The sequence below is a fragment of the Tachysurus vachellii genome, chromosome 24 (assembly GCF_030014155.1).
Source record: "Tachysurus vachellii isolate PV-2020 chromosome 24, HZAU_Pvac_v1, whole genome shotgun sequence".
Lineage (NCBI taxonomy): Eukaryota > Metazoa > Chordata > Actinopteri > Siluriformes > Bagridae > Tachysurus > Tachysurus vachellii.
Genome location: NC_083483.1, coordinates 14,973,815 through 14,993,814, shown reverse-complemented (window position 1 = coordinate 14,993,814; position 20,000 = coordinate 14,973,815). Strand labels below are relative to the sequence as shown.

At 41.8% G+C, this 20,000-nt stretch overlaps 1 protein-coding gene across 1 annotated transcript in view; it reads right to left on the bottom strand.

The window, feature by feature from the left end:
* Positions 1 to 20,000, bottom strand: part of LOC132839571 (somatostatin receptor type 5) — a 23,000-nt gene that overhangs the window by 695 nt on the left and 2,305 nt on the right. Inside the window, exons 2-3 of the mRNA XM_060860604.1 lie at positions 18,334 to 19,582; positions 1 to 2,340 (exon numbers count right to left, since the gene is read on the bottom strand). The exon at positions 1 to 2,340 is cut by the window's left edge and continues 695 nt beyond it. Coding sequence (XP_060716587.1) covers positions 2,263 to 2,340; positions 18,334 to 19,467 — 1,212 coding nt within the window. The 5' untranslated portion in view covers positions 19,468 to 19,582 and the 3' untranslated portion in view covers positions 1 to 2,262. The remainder of the gene's footprint in view (positions 2,341 to 18,333; positions 19,583 to 20,000) is intronic.

The window sequence follows — 20,000 nt, the reverse complement described above, 5'->3', positions numbered from 1 at the left end:
GTGATGTCACACAAACCAACCAAAGTGATATACAAGTTTAGACATCAACTGAGCGATACACAATCTTTGTAGCATATACAGCAACAAAACATATCACATATCACACACACACACACACACACACACACACACACACACACACATTAATCAAACACTTTTGTAGTAACACAGAAAAAAAATTCTTTCACAGATTCTGGTAAAGTGATGAGAAGCGTGTGTGTGTGTGTGTGTGTGTGTGTGTGTGTGTGTGAGATACAGTATGTAGAGTTTACATACAAGGATTTTACACATCGATATAAATTGTAACAGAGGAAAAGGTTGACCAGACCAATGTTTGATCACAAACACAAATTAATATCTGCAAACATTTTTATACAGTCTTTTAAAAAACAAACAGACCTGGTAAAAGGGCGGGGTTAAGGGCGGGTTGAGGGTGGGGATGGGAGGGGCGGGTTGAGGGTGGGGATGGGAGGGGCGGGTTGAGGGTGGGGATGGGAGGGGCGGGTTGAGGGTGGGGATGGGAGGGGCGTGGGCAGAAATGCATGCAGCGAGGGAAAAAGACACATATAAACAAGATATTAGGACAAACAAGCCACATAAGGCAAGCAGCTGATTGTCTGTACATCAAGTACTGTGACACCACTTCATCCCTTTGACTCGGAAAAGGCACTTCAACCCATTTACACTGTAATACATTGTGTCCTTACAGCAGCACCTCTCTCTCTCTCTCTCTCTCTCTCTCTCTCTCTCTCAAAAACCTACTGCACATATAAAAATAAATCACATTAAACTGGGCTGTAGAATATTCACAGATTTACAATCGGATGCCAATATTTATAAGGATATAATAATGGCCTGTAAGTGTCAGTCCCAATGGAGGTGTGGCCTCTAAGTGTCAGTCCCAATGAAGGAGGTGTAGCCTGTAAGTGTCAGTCCCAATGGAGGTGTGGCCTCTAAGTGTCAGTCCCAATGAAGGAGGTGTGACCTATAAGTGTCAGTCCCAATGAAGGAGGTGTAGCCTGTAAGTGTCAGTCCCAATGAAGGAGGTGTGACCTATAAGTGTCAATCCCAATGTAGGAGGTGTGGCCTCTAAGTGTCAGTCATAATGAAGGAGGCTTGGCCTCTGTGTGTCAGTCCCAGTAAAGAAAGCATGGCCTTCCAGATAAAAAAGAGCTCACACTTTTTTTAATAAAAGTCAATCATGCAGATAATGGATCACACAGTTATGGCTTCCAAAGGCTTGCAAGGCCCAACATTCCCAAGGCAACGCCCCAAATCTCACTCTTGTATTAGGTAGGTGAAAGCAGAAGTCCAGGAGTGAGGCTAGATAACACAGCATCCCATCAGCAGACAACTCACTCATACTGCATCCTGTCTGTCACAAAGACGCAACATTGCTGGTGAAAGAGGGATGAAATATTTGGTCTGAACTCAGATGGAGGCATCTTTCTTTCTTTTTTTTTTTTTTTGGTCAAAATTAGTTATTGTGTTTAAAACATACAGAGTCGATGAGTCTGTGAGTGTTCCAGGAACGTCATGGACAATTTGGGATGACGTGTGTCCACAATGTTGTGGTCTTGATCAAGCTTGAAGCTGAAGTTCATGTGAAAAAACACATGCTGAAACATTTGAGTCAATGAGTCTGAGGTCCTTAGGGGGAGCAGCGTGAGAGACACGGAGCAGCAGTTGCTAGCAGGGTCTGGGATTCTGAGACAAGCTATAACCTGACAAACAGAAAGAAAGCCTGTGGTTTGTTGTTTCTGTAATGTGAGTGTGTGTGTGTGTGTGTGTGTGTGATATGCTATGAGTTTGTCAGAAATTGGCATCTCTGGTCAATCAGGAGCAGCAGCCTTCACTTCATCCCGGTACACCGCTGACTCACACCGAGGATTGCTGACTTCCTCGGTGAACATTGGCGAAGTTCGTAAAGCTCTCAGCATGTATGTCTCACTCACGTCTCGTTCTTGCCTCCTGCAGTTTGCACAGACAACACAACCTCTCCACCTTCCTCCATCCTGCTGGGCGTTCCAGTCACGACCATGTACCCACAATCCTCTACTCACCAGAGGTCATGGACCTGGATGAGGTTGAAGGCTGAGCTGTTCTGTCAGCAAGGATGGAGTGTCGGTGGGTGGAGTCGGGGTCTGAGGCTCCACCTTCATCAGGAAGAAATGACAGACAGACCATATGGGTGGATGGACAGAGAGACAGGGAAGAATTGTGATGGCATGGAGACAAAGTGAGTGAGAAAGGGGGTGGGGTTTAAAGTGAGGACTGGCCAATCACTTTAGATTTCACTGGTTTCGATGTTTCACCAGAGCACGGCTCCAACTGCATGTCCTGCAGAGACACAGAGAACAAATTTCAGAGACTTTTTACAGCTTCAGCTCCATGTATGATAATTGGTTTTACACAAAATATTGGCACCCCTTATTTCACCCTGAATAACCTCCCTCAGCTTCAATCCAATCCCATATCTGACTTCTGGACTCAGAAAGTGTTAATTAACTTTCGAAAACAGTCCAAATATTAATGCACTTTTTTTTTAGGGTTATTGTTGCTATAGTAACAGCTTTACTAAAAGGATGATCCACAAAACCACATAAAATGGTTGTGGGATAAAAGGAATAAAACACGTCATTGTTTGTGCCTGTTTTAGATTAGTAACAGGAAGTCCGCTTCATAACACCACCACGTGATTGATTTTTATTTTCTGAATCATTATGTAACGCAAAGTCTATTTAATGATTTAGTGCATATGTCTATAACAGTGCAAATTCATTATAATGTAAGTATAATGTTGACTGTGTTCAAGTGAATACACACACACACACACACACACACACACACACAAACAAGCTTACCAGGCTTGCAGCACTGTACTATGGCATAGCATCTCCATTAATACTAATGAGAACAGCTTGGGCTTGTTATTACTGTAAATCCAATCTCTCTCTCTCTCTCTCTCTCTCTCTCTCTCTCTCTCACACACACACACACACACACACACACACACACACACACACACACTACAAAAAGCGGAAAACAGTCTTTTCACCTACGGTAACGTGACAGTGAGCAGCCGTTTCACACATTGGTGCTAAAATCCAGAACAATTTGCGATAATAGAGGCAGAAATTGAAAGCTGTTGCTGAGCAGTGATTTAAACCTCAATACACATCCTGGAAAACTGAGCCTTAATGACTTTATGTGATTGTTAGGAAGAGCTAATTATCATTAAATCAAATCGGTAGTTTTACATTAGATAAAACACAAAAAAAACATAAAATAGCACAAAATACTCTAAAGTACCACAAAATACACTGAAATACCACAAAATAGAAAAAAAAAATACCACAAAATACCACAAAATACAATGATGTACCACAAAATACACTGAAATACCACAAAATAGAACAAAAAATACCACAAAATACCACAAAGTACAATGATGTACCACAAAATACACTGAAATGCCACAAAATATAACAAAAAATACCACAAAATACCACACAACTTAAAAAATGCTCACAAATACCACAAAATACCAGCACCTTCAGTCCTTTCTCTATGTAAACCACACATTTGTAAGTTGAACAACGTCTCCTTACTGCCCCATTCTTCATGCTGAGAACGACATCTTTGATTACGCTGATTTATTACTCACTTAAGCTTCCTGCTACATCACTGCCGAGCCTGATAGACCTGTCTTCTGTGTGATTGTGCAGATTTCCAGATCTCTTAAATGACTAATTACTATTCTGGTGCATGTCGCAAGCCTACAAGTCCATCATCACATCATTTATCCAGTCGACTACCTTGGCGTGTATCTTATGCTAAACCTGGAGCTTAAGCATCACTGGGCTGAAACACATGACTCAGTTAACATGTGGTGATTTCTTTAAAACTTGTGCAGTCCTGGGAATTCACACTCACTCAACCTTTTCTATTATACTTTCTTTCAATCTCATGTCTGATTATATTATCAAACACTAAACCAGAGCTTCTGTGAAAGCTCTTGGAGTGAAACAGGTTCCTGACAAACTGCTCGGCTAGTGAGATGTTATGCTCCTTGCCTTCTTAACCATTTTAACCTTTATAAAAGTCCCCACGGTTACACCAAGTGATGTAAGATATAAACGCAAGCACTGCTCTTTCTCTTGTAAATCTAATCACAAGGATGCAGGATATGATCTGTGTCTGCCAGAGAGTTCACGTACAGTATGACATCAAGAGACAACGCGAGGTCTCCAATCACCCCGTCTTAGGTGAATAAATTTTAGTCATGTAAAATTAACCATGTAAAATTGAGACCTGAGCGATCATCCGGTTCCATGTTGCTGTGGTAACAAGACCGTTCATTTGTTAATTCATCTTCAGTAAGGTCAGGGTCACCCAGGTATAGTCATGATGAGGAAAAATAACATCTAAGCAACTGACGATATCTGAATTATGAGCAAATGTATCGGATATGTCACTTATTCGAGATATTTATTTACTTATTTCAATGCCATATGCCATATATCTGAATAAAACTTTTTTGTGTATAGAATTAGACTGAATAATCTGTTATCGATTTACTGTAGTAATTATCACATGAAATAATAAATATATTCAAAATGTTTCTGCTTGATTTTTAATGTAGTGATCAGATGGGACTTCTGCATGACTCAGATGGGACTTCTGCAGGAACGTGTGTATGGCAACAACAACAACAACAACAACAACCACAACAAGCACAACAACCTAGAGCGAAACCGCAGCTCTGCTGGAATGAGAACCTGCCAGATGACATCTCTGAGCTTCTCATCCTGCACTGTTGATGAGCTTCCTCTGTACCTCAGGCTGATTTTAACACTAGTTTATAACAAAGTGTTCCTGCAGGCCCAGGATTTATAAATCGACCGTGAGTCTGAAGTGTTTGATGCGTGATGCTGAGATGCTCAATTCTGCTGCCTCCTCACTGAACCCACTGCAGAAAGAAATCAATGAAGATGGAAAATGTCACTGCAAGAAAAAAAAAGCGTACCCAGACACGATGGACAGAAAGCTCTGACGGTCATCAGGTGGTCTGGGAGTTAAACCACGCAATTAAATCAGTTGCCTAAAAAATCAAATCAGACAAACACATGCGACATCTGGAACAGGAAAGAACACGGAGCTCATATTTAGCGCAGACAAACATGACAGGATGTAATTCATGCTACAGAGTTCACCATGTCCCAGACAGGATTCCACATTTGTTTATAAGATGCTACGCATCCACAGAGCTAGATTATTATCGCAAATGTTTTATAAAAGTTTTTTATTTCAGGTTTGCACACTTCCTGGAACATCTGTCAATCATTCGTGTTTTTGTTTTGTTTTTTATTTGTTTGAGCAAACAAATGGGGGCACGGTGGCTTAGTGGTTAGCACGTTCTCCTCACACCTCCAGGGTTGGGGGTTCGATTCCCGCCTCCACCTTGTGTGTGTGGCGTTTGCATGTTCTCCCCGTGCCTCGGGGGTTTCCTCCGGGTACTCCGGTTTCCTCCCCGGTCCAAAGACATGCATGGTAGGTTGATTGGCATCTCTGGAAAACTGTCCGTAGTGTGTGATTGCGTGAGTGAATGAGAGTGTGTGTGTGTGTGCCCTGCGATGGGTTGGCACGTCCAGGGTGTATCCTGCCTTGATGCCCGATGACGCCTGAGATAGGCACAGGCTCCCCGTGACCCGAGGTAGTTCGGATAAGCGGTAGAAGATGAATGAGGAAACAAACACACAGCTGACTATATAGTGTACAGTACATATTTTATTGGCTACCAGTTGCTACTATGATAAACAGAATGAACCAATAAGAATCATGCATTTGAACCCGTAAAAAGGGAAGACGATTTGATCTGGTTTTATAAGGTTAGCTGTAGTTTTCTATTATATAACCTTTCCTCAACTTTGATGGCAAAATGAAAGAATATTTTAGCAGAGAATGTCTTAATTGTTCAAATACACATTTGTTCATACATCTAACCAACCTCCCATTCATCCAAATACCTATTTGTCTATCCATCCATCCAAAATACACATCTATCTATCTATCTATCTATCTATCTATCTATCTATCTATCTATATATCTATCCATCTATCTATCTATCTATCTATCTATCTATCTTTCTATCTATCTATCTATCTATCTATCCGTCAAAATACCCATTTGTCCATCCATCCATCCATCCATCCATCCATCCATCCATCCATCCAAATAAACATCTATCTATCTATCTATCTATCTATCTATCTATCTATCTATCTATCTATCTATCTATCTATCTATCCATCCATCCATCCATCCATCCATCCATCCATCGAAATACACATTTGTTTGTCCACCCATCTATCCATCCATCCAAATACCCATTTGCTGCCCTTTGTAGAGAGGGGATCCATCTAATCCTATTCATTTAAACAATCACCCATTACTCTATCCATTCATCCTTACATCAATAATAATGCATTAGTATAAACTTTTGCCATCCATCCATCCATCCCAACATTCATTAATCCATCCACCCAAACATCTATCTATTAATACATCCAATGCTTAATGGTTTCTTTATTTCGATCCACTGTGACTTTGTATTTGGCTAAAAGCCTCCCAGCAGATGGTCTCCCATTTAGAAAAGGCTGTGAGTTGAAGGCATTGGAAAACCGGGAGAGTTATCGATCTAAACAATCTTTCCGGAATGCTTTTTGTAAGAGTATGTTTATTTTTGCAGACCTTGGTGAGATGATTATGCCTCTGTGTGTCGGTACACACTTGCACGAGAGATGATAAAAGAGCAGACAGGAATAAAAGACTGATGTCATGGCCCCTTGTTCATTCATTTCCAGCTGTGTGTTCCTCAACAACATCTGGATTTGGAATTCAGCATGGATCATGCGTGATGGATGAGATTCCTGGAGATAAGTGTTCAGGTGTTGTACGCTTGGCCGTTCCAGAGAGAAGGATATCTGATGTTAAATCAAGAGGAAAACTCCGTAGGTCTGTTTTTATTTCAACTTTTTTGTAACTCGACCTTTTCTTGGTATTGTACTGGGATGTACTGGGATACTGGGATGCAGGAGATTATGGAGTTTATAAAGTACACCAAGGTGACTTTTTTATATTACTTTCAATTTAAAACCTCAGAGGCATAAAAATAGTTATTTTCTTCTAACACAAATCAGAGGTGACTTAAAGGTAAATTGATTAAACCCCTGTAGGCTGTACGCAAAGATTCTGAGCTTTTAACTTCTCATGAACTTCAAGAGATGCTTTTATTTGAACCTTTTGGCTGTGGAGCATTGTGACTCCATAGTCTACCATCCAGTATGATAGTAAACATGCTGAGAAAGGAATCAGCCTGCTGCTTAAAAGATGACTCGGCAATAAGCTAATCTGAATAAATTCAAACCAACCAAGAAATGGATTTCATTCATTCATTCATTCATTCATTCATATTCTACCGCTTATCCGAACTACCTCGGGTCACGGGGAGCCTGTGCCTATCTCAGGCGTCATCGGGCATCAAGGCAGGATACACCCTGGACGGAGTGCCAACCCATCACAGGGCACACACACACACACTCTCATTCACACACTAAAGACAATTTTCCAGAGATGCCAATCAACCTACCATGCATGTCTTTGGACCGGGAGAGGAAACCGGAGTACCCGGAGGAAACCTCCAAGGCACGGGGAGAACATGCAAACTCCACACACACAAGGTGGAGGCGGGAATCGAACCCCCAACTAAGGAGGTGTGAGGTGAACGTGCTAACCACTAAGCCACCGTGCCCCCCGAAATGGATTTCAAACAAAATATAATCAAATTAGATTTTGAATAGATTAAGTCTTCGCTCAGAAACAATGCCAAAATTCTTTCCACATATCTGGTGGAAATCAGCTCTGACAATAGTATTATTCATTCATCCACTTGGACCATTGGACTTTGTGAAATTTGTTTAAAAGTTAAACGACTTGGCCTCATCGGTGTTGTATTCATGTCATTATAGGGACTGAATGACAGGAACTGGTGACGGCTGTGATCTTGTTGGGACGTTAGACAAGTTCCATTCCAGTCAGCAAAATTCAGATCATGATGTAAGCAGCTGTGATCTGGCAGATGTCCTGAACGGGAGCAATTCCCGGCTCAAATCTGGTGTACATCCGTACAGCAAGAGCAACACCGTAGCCCAGCCTCCCCTCTAGCAAAAGTCAGTCATCTCCCTGCTATATGTGAGTCAGAACACTGAGACCTCATGGCTATAAGAAGCACAAGGTTCACAAGCAGGACAAAACACCTGTGACCCAAACCTGGCACGAGTCTCTTCAGCCACATGTTCTAGCAAATAAACCCCCACATAACGTCCAAATGGGAATAGGTTTTAGAATTATTTACCTCTATTAATAGCCCTAAACTGGAAAAGTTCTTCTCGCTGTCCAGCATGTTTCTGGGGATCTCCAGAAGCCCAAACTTTTGAACTCAACTCAAAATTGTATCAGATCCCAAAAACAACCTGCTGAAAAACAGCGAGAGTAAAGCAGTGATGTTCAGAGTATCGTGCTCAGTTCAGAGTTCTGATCCCTTGATGATTCATAAAGATTTGGCAGCTGAGAGGTGTCTGGACCTGTCTGCTCTGCTTTGTTGTGAAACTGGGTTTTGTCTAAAGCTACAACTTTTACCCTGATGTTAAAACACTCACTGGATTTATTCTGTGGATTTTTGTGTCAGCTGGAGTCGATACTTGGCAAAGAATCCATTCATTCTAACGCTTATACGAAATATCTCAGGCGTCATTGGGCATCAAGGCAGGATACACCCTGGATGGTGTGCCAACCCATCACAGGGCACACACACACTCTCATTCACTCACGCAATCACACACTAGGGACAATATTCCAGAGATGCCAATCAACCTACCATGCATGTCTTTGGACCAGGGGAGGAAACCGGAGTACCCGGAGGAAACCCCCGAGGCACGGGGAGAACATGCAAACTCCACACACACAAGGTGGAGGCGGGAATCGAACCCTGACCCTGGAGGTGTGAGGCGAACGTGCTAACCACTAAGCCACCGTGACCCCCGGCAAAGAAGGCTAATTTCTCAACTCCTGTTCAACGCTTCAAGAATCAGATAGAGAGAGTGAGCTGGAGCGGCTCCAGGGCCAAGTGGACTGATCTGGACTGGACTCTCCTGGATTGAATCAAAAATACAAAAATCATCTCTTCTCTCTCCCTTAAAGTCATTACATTATGTATTGTGGTTGTTTGTATTCCATCCAGAGTGCACAGTGGCTTCCGATTTCTGCCTCAACCCTGTGTGTGTACAGTATGTGGAGTATGCATCATGTTCTCCCTGTCCTTCAGGGGGTTCCTCTGCCTTCTCCAGCTGATTGCCATCTCTGAACTGTGTGCAGTGTGTAAGTGTGAGTGTGATTGTGCCCTCTGACGGGTTGGCACCTCGTCTGATGTTCCCCCGCCTCTGTACCCCTCGGATAATTACATCCATGTTTGAGATTTTCATGGTGGCCACGAAATAGGTCCATGTATTTATGATTACATGTATTATTTCATGATGCTGTAAAACAGGGTTGTTAACCGACAACACCATCTGGTCCCGTACTCCAGAAAATCCATATCTGTGTCTATATTGAGATTTTAAGCAGATGTGGGTGTGGTCTAAGCTGGAGGTTGTTTGCAAGTTTCAGGTTAGGGCTTGATAGCAATGTCTAGCAATGCAATTAATGCTATGGTGAAGTTGAGAAAACATGCATCAGGAAGTGTGTAATGTGGCCGGAAGTTTTTATCATCTGGAAAAAATTTTAACACTAATACAGTGTATCCAAGGGTTAACAGATGTAGACATGAACACACACATGAACACACACATTATAACACACTGGTGCACATACAGTACATGAAGAGTCAAGATGTGTGGCAGTTACTACTGCTCATAAAAATGTGTGTGGAACAAGAAGTATTGACAAATACCACATGCTTGCTCTCTCTCTCTCTCTCTCTCTCTCCCTCTCTCTCTCTGTCTCTCTCTCTCTCTCTGTCTCTCTCACACACACATACACACACACACACACACACAGACATACACACACAACACACACACAAAGCCAGTGTGAGTGTTGATCATGGTGCTGTAGCAGTGTGTAAATACAGAATCAGCCTGAAGAACATTCAATGTGCTCTACATTCCAGAAGGAAATCTGGGGGGAATTCTCTTACTCTTTCACACACATACACACACACACACACACACACACACACACACACACACACACACACACACACACACACACACACACAACAAAACCAACCCCACAGAAAAACAATTCTTGCTATGTTCTCTTTATTTCTTTGGCAGTGACCCACAGCTGTCGAGTGCCTATGAGACTGAGATTGTTTCTCTTCCAGCCTCATAAACCTGAGTTGGAGAGGAGATAAAAATGTGAGAGAGAAGGAAAAGAAGTGAGAGGAGAGGAAAAGATGTGAGGGAAGAGGATAATACGTGAGGTAGAGGATAAGACGTGAGGGAAGAGGATAATACGTGAGGTAGAGGATAAGACGTGAGGGAAGAGGATAACACGTGAGGTAGAAGATAAGACGTGAGGGAAGAGGATAAATACGTGAGGTAGAGGATAAGATGTGTAAGGATAAAGAAGGGTGGATGGGAAGAGTGGATCTGGCTAATGTGACTCCCTCTGGAGAGTTGTGGTGTTAAATAGAGTTGTTGTGGTGTTTAGTAGAGTTGTTAGTTGTAGTGTTCAGTAGAGTTGTTAGTTGTGGTGTTCAGTAGAGTTGTTAGTTGTAGTGTTCAGTAGAGTTGTTAGTTGTAGTGTTCAGTAGAGTTGTTAGTTGTAGTGTTCATTAGAGTTGTTAGTTGTAGTGTTCAGTAGAGTTGTTAGTTGTAGTGTTCAGTAGAGTTGTTATTTGTAGTGTTCAGTAGAGTTGTTAGTTGTAGTGTTCAGTAGAGTTGTTAGTTGTGGTGTTCAGTAGAATTGTTAGTTGTGGTGTTCAGTAGAGTTGTTAGTTGTAGTGTTCATTAGAGTTGTTAGTTGTAGTGTTCAGTAGAGTTGTTAGTTGTAGTGTTCAGTAGAGTTGTTAGTTGTAGTGTTCAGTAGAGTTGTTAGTTGTAGTGTTCAGTAGAGTTGTTAGTTGTAGTGTTCAGTAGAGTTGTTAGTTGTAGTGTTCAGTAGAGTTGTTATTTGTAGTGTTCAGTAGAGTTGTTAGTTGTATTTTTCATTAGAGTTTTTAGTTGTAGTGTTAAGTAGAGTTGTTAGTTGTAGTGTTCAGTAGAGTTGTTAGTTGTAGTGTTCAGTAGAGTTGTTAGTTGTAGTGTTCAGTAGAGTTGTTAGTTGTAGTGTTCAGTAGAGTTGTTAGTTGTAGTGTTCAGTAGAGTTGTTAGTTGTAGTGTTCAGTAGAGTTGTTAGTTGTAGTGTTCAGTAGAGTTGTTAGTTGTAGTGTTCAGTAGAGTTGTTAGTTGTAGTGTTCAATAGAGTTGTTAGTTGTGGTGTTCAGTAGAATTGTTAGTTGTGGTGTTCAGTAGAGTTGTTAGTTGTAGTGTTCATTAGAGTTGTTAGTTGTAGTGTTCAGTAGAGTTGTTAGTTGTAGTGTTCAGTAGAGTTGTTAGTTGTAGTGTTCAGTAGAGTTGTTAGTTGTAGTGTTCAGTAGAGTTGTTAGTTGTAGTGTTCAGTAGAGTTGTTAGTTGTAGTGTTCAGTAGAGTTGTTAGTTGTAGTGTTCAGTAGAGTTGTTAGTTGTAGTGTTCAGTAGAGTTGTTAGTTGTAGTGTTCAGTAGAGTTGTTAGTTGTAGTGTTCAGTAGAGTTGTTAGTTGTAGTGTTCAGTAGAGTTGTTAGTTGTAGTGTTCAGTAGAGTTGTTAGTTGTAGTGTTCATTAGAGTTGTTAGTTGTAGTGTTCAGTAGAGTTGTTAGTTGTAGTGTTCAGTAGAGTTGTTAGTTGTAGTGTTCAGTAGAGTTGTTAGTTGTAGTGTTCAGTAGAGTTGTTAGTTGTAGTGTTCAGTAGAGTTGTTAGTTGTAGTGTTCAGTAGAGTTGTTAGTTGTAGTGTTCAGTAGAGTTGTTAGTTGTAGTGTTCAGTAGAGTTGTTAGTTGTAGTGTTCAGTAGAGTTGTTAGTTGTAGTGTTCAGTAGAGTTGTTAGTTGTAGTGTTCATTAGAGTTGTTAGTTGTAGTGTTCAGTAGAGTTGTTAGTTGTAGTGTTCAGTAGAGTTGTTAGTTGTAGTGTTCAGTAGAGTTGTTAGTTGTAGTGTTCAGTAGAGTTGTTAGTTGTAGTGTTCAGTAGAGTTGTTAGTTGTAGTGTTCAGTAGAGTTGTTAGTTGTAGTGTTCAGTAGAGTTGTTAGTTGTAGTGTTCAGTAGAGTTGTTAGTTGTAGTGTTCAGTAGAGTTGTTAGTTGTAGTGTTCATTAGAGTTATTAGTTGTAGTGTTCATTAGAGTTGTTAGTTGTAGTGTTCAGTAGAGTTGTTAGTTGTAGTGTTCAGTAGAGTTGTTAGTTGTAGTGTTCAGTAGAGTTGTTAGTTGTAGTGTTCAGTAGAGTTGTTAGTTGTAGTGTTCAGTAGAGTTGTTAGTTGTAGTGTTCAGTAGAGTTGTTAGTTGTAGTGTTCATTAGAGTTATTAGTTGTAGTGTTCAGTAGAGTTGTTAGTTGTAGTGTTCATTAGAGTTATTAGTTGTAGTGTTCATTAGAGTTGTTAGTTGTAGTGTTCAGTAGAGTTGTTAGTTGTAGTGTTCAGTAGAGTTGTTAGTTGTAGTGTTCAGTAGAGTTGTTAGTTGTAGTGTTCAGTAGAGTTGTTAGTTGTAGTGTTCAGTAGAGTTGTTAGTTGTAGTGTTCAGTAGAGTCTCCACTTCACAGCTCACTCCTAGCTTTTCTCCACAGAGCTTTTTGGTTTCATGTTCAAGGTTTGTTCTTTTGCACCTTTTTTGCACTGAGGGTCACTAAAACCTTTGTGAGCCCCAAAGGGAAGTGCATTTAACCCTGATGTGTCACCCTTCAAGTGGTTCACATGGTGTTACACAGGGGACCTCAGCAGGAGGAGGTGATGGGGTGGATGGTGTTGCAAGGGGCTATAAACCTATTAAGTACAAATCCCACCCCAGTTCCAGCTATGTTAGCAGTGTGTAGACAGAGTGCCTTCAGTGTAACATAATAAAACCAAACCTGCTTCTGCTGATCTCATTTTTACCAGTTGAACAGGTATGGATATGTGAGAAAGGTGAGCCTACTATGTATACATGTGTTGCCATAGTAACAGATGAACAGATTAAAGAAGAGTAAAGGAGGTCGACAGAGAAAATCAGAGCAGTCACATGTCATTCTTTATTTGCTGTTGTATTAAAGATAGAATCCTACCTTTCTGTGGAGATTAGCATAATTTGAACTAGTTTGCTAGCTTCATGGCAGGACAGAAAGGTTCATCTGTAATTTAATGCAGCTGTAACATTATGCTTTTCTGAAGCTGTAGCTCTGTACACCTGGGATAACTTCACTACATACAGCACACATGGTGCCGATTTTGTAAAAACACACGCAACCAAAATTCTGTACATCAAAACGGAAATTTAATCAGCCACACGTTCACCAACAACTGATGGCTTCAAAACAAAATGTCCTTAAAGAGAAGCAAGATTCTGTTGGGTTCTAGGCAAAGTTTTGTAAGTAACATGCTAAGGTCCTCATTACACCTGGTCACTTCATGTGTTGTCTCTGATCTGATAGCTATCTGATTTGTTAAAACTGTTCCATTTACATTAGACCACATAAACGCGTCTCGGCGAATCGGATATCGATCCGATCTTTCTACTCCCGCCCAAAATGCTAATAGATTTTACCTCATTTCCGGGGTAATTGAAATGGAACACACTTTGGTGTACGCGGTTTTCAGAACGCAATCATAAAGAAGACGAAAAAACTGGTTACGACGTTTATGCTACAAAAAACAGCGTTTACTGTTTGCTGCGTTTTCGCTGGCAGCAGCAGCGCATTTTAAGCCCTGACGAGACGCCTTTGTGAAAGATCACCTGAGTGACGTACTTCCGTATGGGAGGAGTATAGCGCTGACGTATGTGGCTTGAACAACCACATTCATTTACACCTGTCCAGTTTCATCTGAAACGAGTCCCAGACCACCTCCTGAAGGGGTTTGTACCATCAGATTTATATCCGTCTACAAAACGTTTCTGAGGGCATTTAGACCTGGTCTTTTTACCATCGGGTAGATATCTGATCACAGAAAACACATGAAGTGACCAGGTGTAAAAAGCCCCCTAGTTTTCTTCTGTACACGATAGCTAAAAACTACGTACCTCTTAGCTCAGATAGCGCGAATGTAAATGTGATCCAAAAAGCTCATCAATAAAGTGATGAATTTGTTATTCAAGCCAGGATTAGGAAATTCCACTGGATTCAGCGTTAGCAATGACCCGAACATGTTATTTTTTTTAGCTGAGGTGTTGTTTTTTCCACAGGTTGTTTCAATGACGCCATGTTACGTTCGGAACGGTATAAAATTTCCTCGCGTGAAGTAAGATGCTGTAAGATATTCTGTCATTTGTGAAAAATCCTTTCTCCAACTTGTCAGCTGTCGTAACTTAAGATTATTAAGAAATTGATTTAACGCAGCAATAGAAAGGTCCCGGAAACCCGACACCCTCCATCTTCCTAATCTCCCATCATGTTTAGTGCAACCTAAAACTCTGAAACACACAAAAAAAAGCCGTCATCCGGCAGGTGTAAAGGGTCGTCTGGATTAAAAACCACTGGCTTAAACCTTCCATCTCCACAGAATCGACAATTGTGAGCCATATATGGTCTGGTTAATCGCGTAAGTGGCGGCCATATTTGGCCTGAATAGTCGGGTCTCTGGGGATTTTCTGTGTTCGTGGAAAAAACGACGCAGACAAAACGATTCCTGTGATGATTGTCAGCTTCTTATGTTCAAGGTTAAACCGTCATGCTAATTAGCTAGAGTAATGTTACGTCAGCTGATGTTCGGAAAGTTTCCAAATAAAAAAAGAAACATGATATTTTTAAAAATTCCGTTTACTTCTTGAGTTTTCACACCACTTTGATAAGTTAACTGTACATCGTAATGCCTTCTAGGTCTGTTATGTTTCTCAGACCTACACTGACAAACTTGTTTTGAAGTAATAAAGTAATGGGACACTGAAGGACAGACAAGGGCACATGAACAAAGGTTAAAAACAGGACTGGAATGCTGGTTTTATAGAGCGCTATATCTCCAGGCGAGCTGCTGAGCGTTCATCTATAACAGCCAATGGCCTCACAGCACCCAGTGGCATTGACCCAACAGTCGTAGCATCAGACGTAGCATGTAGCATCAACTTACCAGGTCCGGACCAAAGGGGGTTCGGACCAACGAACGCTTGGAGTTTGTTGTTGTTGATGTGTACAGAACTGAAATTTTATTTGTACAGGATTTATAACACCGAACAACACAGAGATTTGGATATAGATCACTGAAGAGGAAAAAACGTCCTGTGAACAAACCTGACAGGAGTCCAGGCTACGATGTGAATATTCACTGTGATCATTCATCTGTTTCTTTCTGCCTGTGGTCTCTCTGCCTCGTCCTACACTGCCCTTGTGGACTTTTAGTCGATGGCCTTCAGCGATGCAACACCTGCCGCTAAGTATTAACCTCACATTCCCTCCATCTCCTCCTCTTTAACCTGAGTGAGAAAGCAACAAATCTGCACAACTGCCTCCAGAATCACAGCCAAGCGCTGACCAGGGTTTAAGGTCAAGTTTATCAAAGGCTATACTTTAAGAGTCCAAGGCAGTGGTAGCTCAAGTGGTTGTTGGACATAAGGTTGGAGTTCAAGCTGCCACCTTTGGGCCCTTGATCACAGCCCTTAACCCTCCCTTCTCCAGGGGTGCTGCATCATGGCTGACCCTGCCCTCTGACCCCAACCTCCAAGGATGCGGTATGCTGAGAACGACATTCAACTTCCAAAGGTTTATTAAATGCAACCGTTTGCATGTCATTAATGTAAGCAGTTTAAACTGTAAGTGGATTAAAAGCTTTAAGTCTAAAGTTTTAGAAGTTTAGCTTTTAAATATTAGCATAATAGCTTTTAAATATTCGCATAAATATTAAACTTACAATATCACCAGAAAAATCAGAGGATTAAAAATCCATTTCTAGTAAAGTTTATAGTGTAAAGTTTTACACAGAAAACTAAAGATCTGCCATCTTGCATGTAAAGTTTACAATGCTGAGTGTAAAATACGAGGTTTAACTATTTAAACGTGAAGGTAAACGTTTAACAAGTTTAAGTTTAATGTGATGTTTACTGTAACTCTTTCCTCCTGTTTGTCTCGTGTCCATGTTGATGATCAAATGTGTTTGTCGTGTCTCACTCTACAGTGGCGTTAATATGAAGCTCATACGAAAGGACACGGTAATCGGTATTTCTGTTTTTCTCTAGATATACAATATATTTATAGTTCCAAAAAAAAAAAAAAAACAACTGTAAAAGCGTTACAGTTATACTTCTGAACTAGAAACATTTAGATGAAGTGAAGCTGGAGTTATGGAGCTTTGAAGCTTTACATTACAAACAATTTTACCACAGGTGCTAGAATAACTTTTTGTATTGTTTTGGTTTATTTATCCACGATTGTAAGAAATTGAAGGTGATGAACGTTGCATGTTTTTTCCTCGTGTCCCTTTCATGCTGCTCTCTCAACCATCAGGGAATTTATGCCTAAGTGTCCTACAAAAAGTCACACAAAACCGTCAGAGCTAGAATGAGATTTAGCATGCAGCACTGCCTCAGATAAGGTGACAGGTCTAAATAAGGGCACGTTACAACACACACACAAACACACACACACACACACACACACACACACACACACACACACACACACACACAATGGAAACCCGCCGTTCCTTTCCAATCCCACTACCATCATGTGAAATAAGGGGGTGTTTACTCGTTACTACAGTGACACATTATACATGGCTTACTAGCACAATAGACTAGGAACAACTAGAAACACACACACACATACACACAGTAGTATGTGTGTAGTCCACAGGTATAAAGTATTACCCCATCTTTACTTCTCTCCCTGTGACCACCGCTGGGCACGTATTAAATCATTCGGTTGACCGGTTCAGTTTTTTTGACATTGAGGTGTTTAAATGCTCCTGAATTGTGTTATGTACACAAACCTGGCTTGTATTTTGTCCACAAACACACATCAGTATGTACACACACACACACACACACACCCGCACAGCCTATCAGACGTTGTGTATGGGTGGGGGTTCCTGGGTGCTCTTCACACAACCATCACATGTGAACGAATGGTATAGACCTATATTTTTTAAGTATATATGGATTACACACACAAACATACATACACAAACACACATACACACACATGGATGGCATACATTCATAATCTACACACACACACACAGTCATGTTATGCACACACACGCACAAGTTCCCCTGACGTCAAACAAGTTAGTGTTCAGTGGGCTCTCCAGATAAGAGGACAGCTTTAAATAAGGGCATGTCATCCATTTAAAGGACACACACACACACACACACAGAGTGTATCTACATTCTGAACTTGCCTAGTAAACAGTGAGCTTTACTTAGCCAATCACAATCACTTCATCATGTGACATGTCACAATGAATAACTTATAGTTTATCTTACATTAGCTTGCTTATGCAAGACTAATCTATAACGGTAATATAACATTAGCTTGCTAGCAAACTTTATTCAACATTCAATAACATTAGCAAGGCTGCTAGCAAACCTATTTTGTAATGGTTAAATGGTTAGCCTAATATCAGGTCACTATATAATATAGTGTATATAATATCAGGTCACCTACAGTAATATCAGGTCACTCCTGAGGTATATATATATATATATACCACAGGAAGGAAGAAGGAAAGTAGATTAGCTATTGTTAGCTAGATTGATAGTGAACTGGACAAACTCAGTCACAGTTTTTTCAAACCACCTTTCTTTTTATATCCACAGTTAACAGCTGATCTAATGTTGAAAAGCTCGCTAGTAAACAGGGTCACTGAGGTTAATTACACAATAGCACATTTGGCTATTTATATGATGTCAGACAGCTAATGCTGAAGAAGGGCAACTATATTTAGTATATAATACTATTTATTAAGGTAGATACCTTTAGAAGCATAGCTTGTTAGCTAACTGCTCCTAAACTATGAAATTGTGTAAATAAAAGTAGTTTGTTTGGATCAGTGTGTGTTTGTGTGTTTGTGTGTGAGTACCTGGTTGTTCTGCACATGCCCATTAAAATGGTCGTTCCTGACAGGAAGGAAGCCATCGAAGGCGCTCGTTTTGTCAGTGCGTGGTGCGCTCGGCTCCCCGTCCTCCACACCGTTAGCCCTGCGTAGACACAGAACCTTCCGGAAACTCTGCCTGAAGTTATCGGACAGGAAGCCGTAGAGAACCGGGTTGGCGCAGCTGTTGGCGTAGGTGAGGATAACTGAGAAGAAATAGACGCCCACCATCACGCTGTTCTCAGGCAGGATGAATATGAGGTTGACAATGTTGATCATGTAGAAGGGCAGCCAGCAGAGCACGAAAGCCACCACGATGACCACCACCATGCGCGTCACCTTACGCTCGGAGCGGCGCCGCCTCCCGAATCCGGCCCGTGCTCCCGAAGCCTTCACCCGCACGACGATGAGGATGTAGCATGCGCATATCACGAGCAACGGTGCGAAGAAGCCAAGCACAGATGTGTAAAGGATGAATGCTACTGGCCAAAGGTTGCGCGGCTCAGGCCAGCTCATGTTGCAGGAATTGAACATGTCCTGAACGTCAGAGAAGATCACCACAGGCAGAACCACTACGAACGACGTGGCCCAGACTGCAGCGCTTACCATTTTGGCCACACGGGGCCGACGCCACCTGCTGGAGCGCAGCGGGTGAACCACAGCCAGGTAACGGTCGATGCTCATAACCGTGAGGCAAAAGATGCTGGTGAACTGGTTGAGCGAATCGGTTGTCATGACTACACGGCACAGGAAGGATCCGAACGGCCAGTAGGATAGGACATTCTGAGTACTCAGGAACGGTAGGCCAAGGATGTAAAGCTCATCAGCAATGGCCAGGTTCAGGATGTAGATGTTGGTCACAGTCTTCATCTTGACGTAGCGCAGAACCACGTAGATGGCCAGAGTGTTACCTATGAGACCCACGATGAACACGGTCACAGATATGGCCGCCGTCATCACCATGCTGCTGCCGAAAAACGGCACGGTCTGGTTTGACATGCTGTATGACTGATTGTCCATCATCCTCGACAGTGTCGGAGCCAAAGGGATTTGGGATTCTGATGCGTTGAAGCTCCCTGTGAGCGGACTTTCAGTCTGTCTCCATAATCGCCCTGCCTCCATGTAGAGCGGGAGATGGAGGGAGAGCGGAACAGAAGAATATAGTGAATGGAAGAGCGAGGCTTTACAGTGGTCTCGGGCACTTGAGGGACGCTGTTAGAGGATGGCTGCCTTAGTTCTGTGAAAAGAGAGAAAGAACAAGAGACTGAATCAGGGAAAGTGAGAAAGAGAGAGAGAGAGAGAGAGAGAGAGAGAGAGAGAGAGAGAGAGAGAGTGTGTAAGGTCCAAAACACCCACTGCACAGATTTCACTTGCTTTCAATTCAGCGTTAGTCAGTGTTCAGTGATTCAGTGGAGGTGTCTTGCGAAACACTCGCTGAACACACATTCCATACGACACCAAATCGCTGGTGCCATCTATCACCTACCAGGTCTGTCCTTTTGCTGAAACCTTTAAAAACGGTTCTGTTTGGACCTCAGGTAGAAAGCTAGCTTTATTTTGTGCTTTTCTCCCCTGTAGCTGGTTTCCATCATATTTAAAGCGTGATTCAGCTGATCGGTAAAGACCTGTGATGATTACATTAGCATCGGATGACA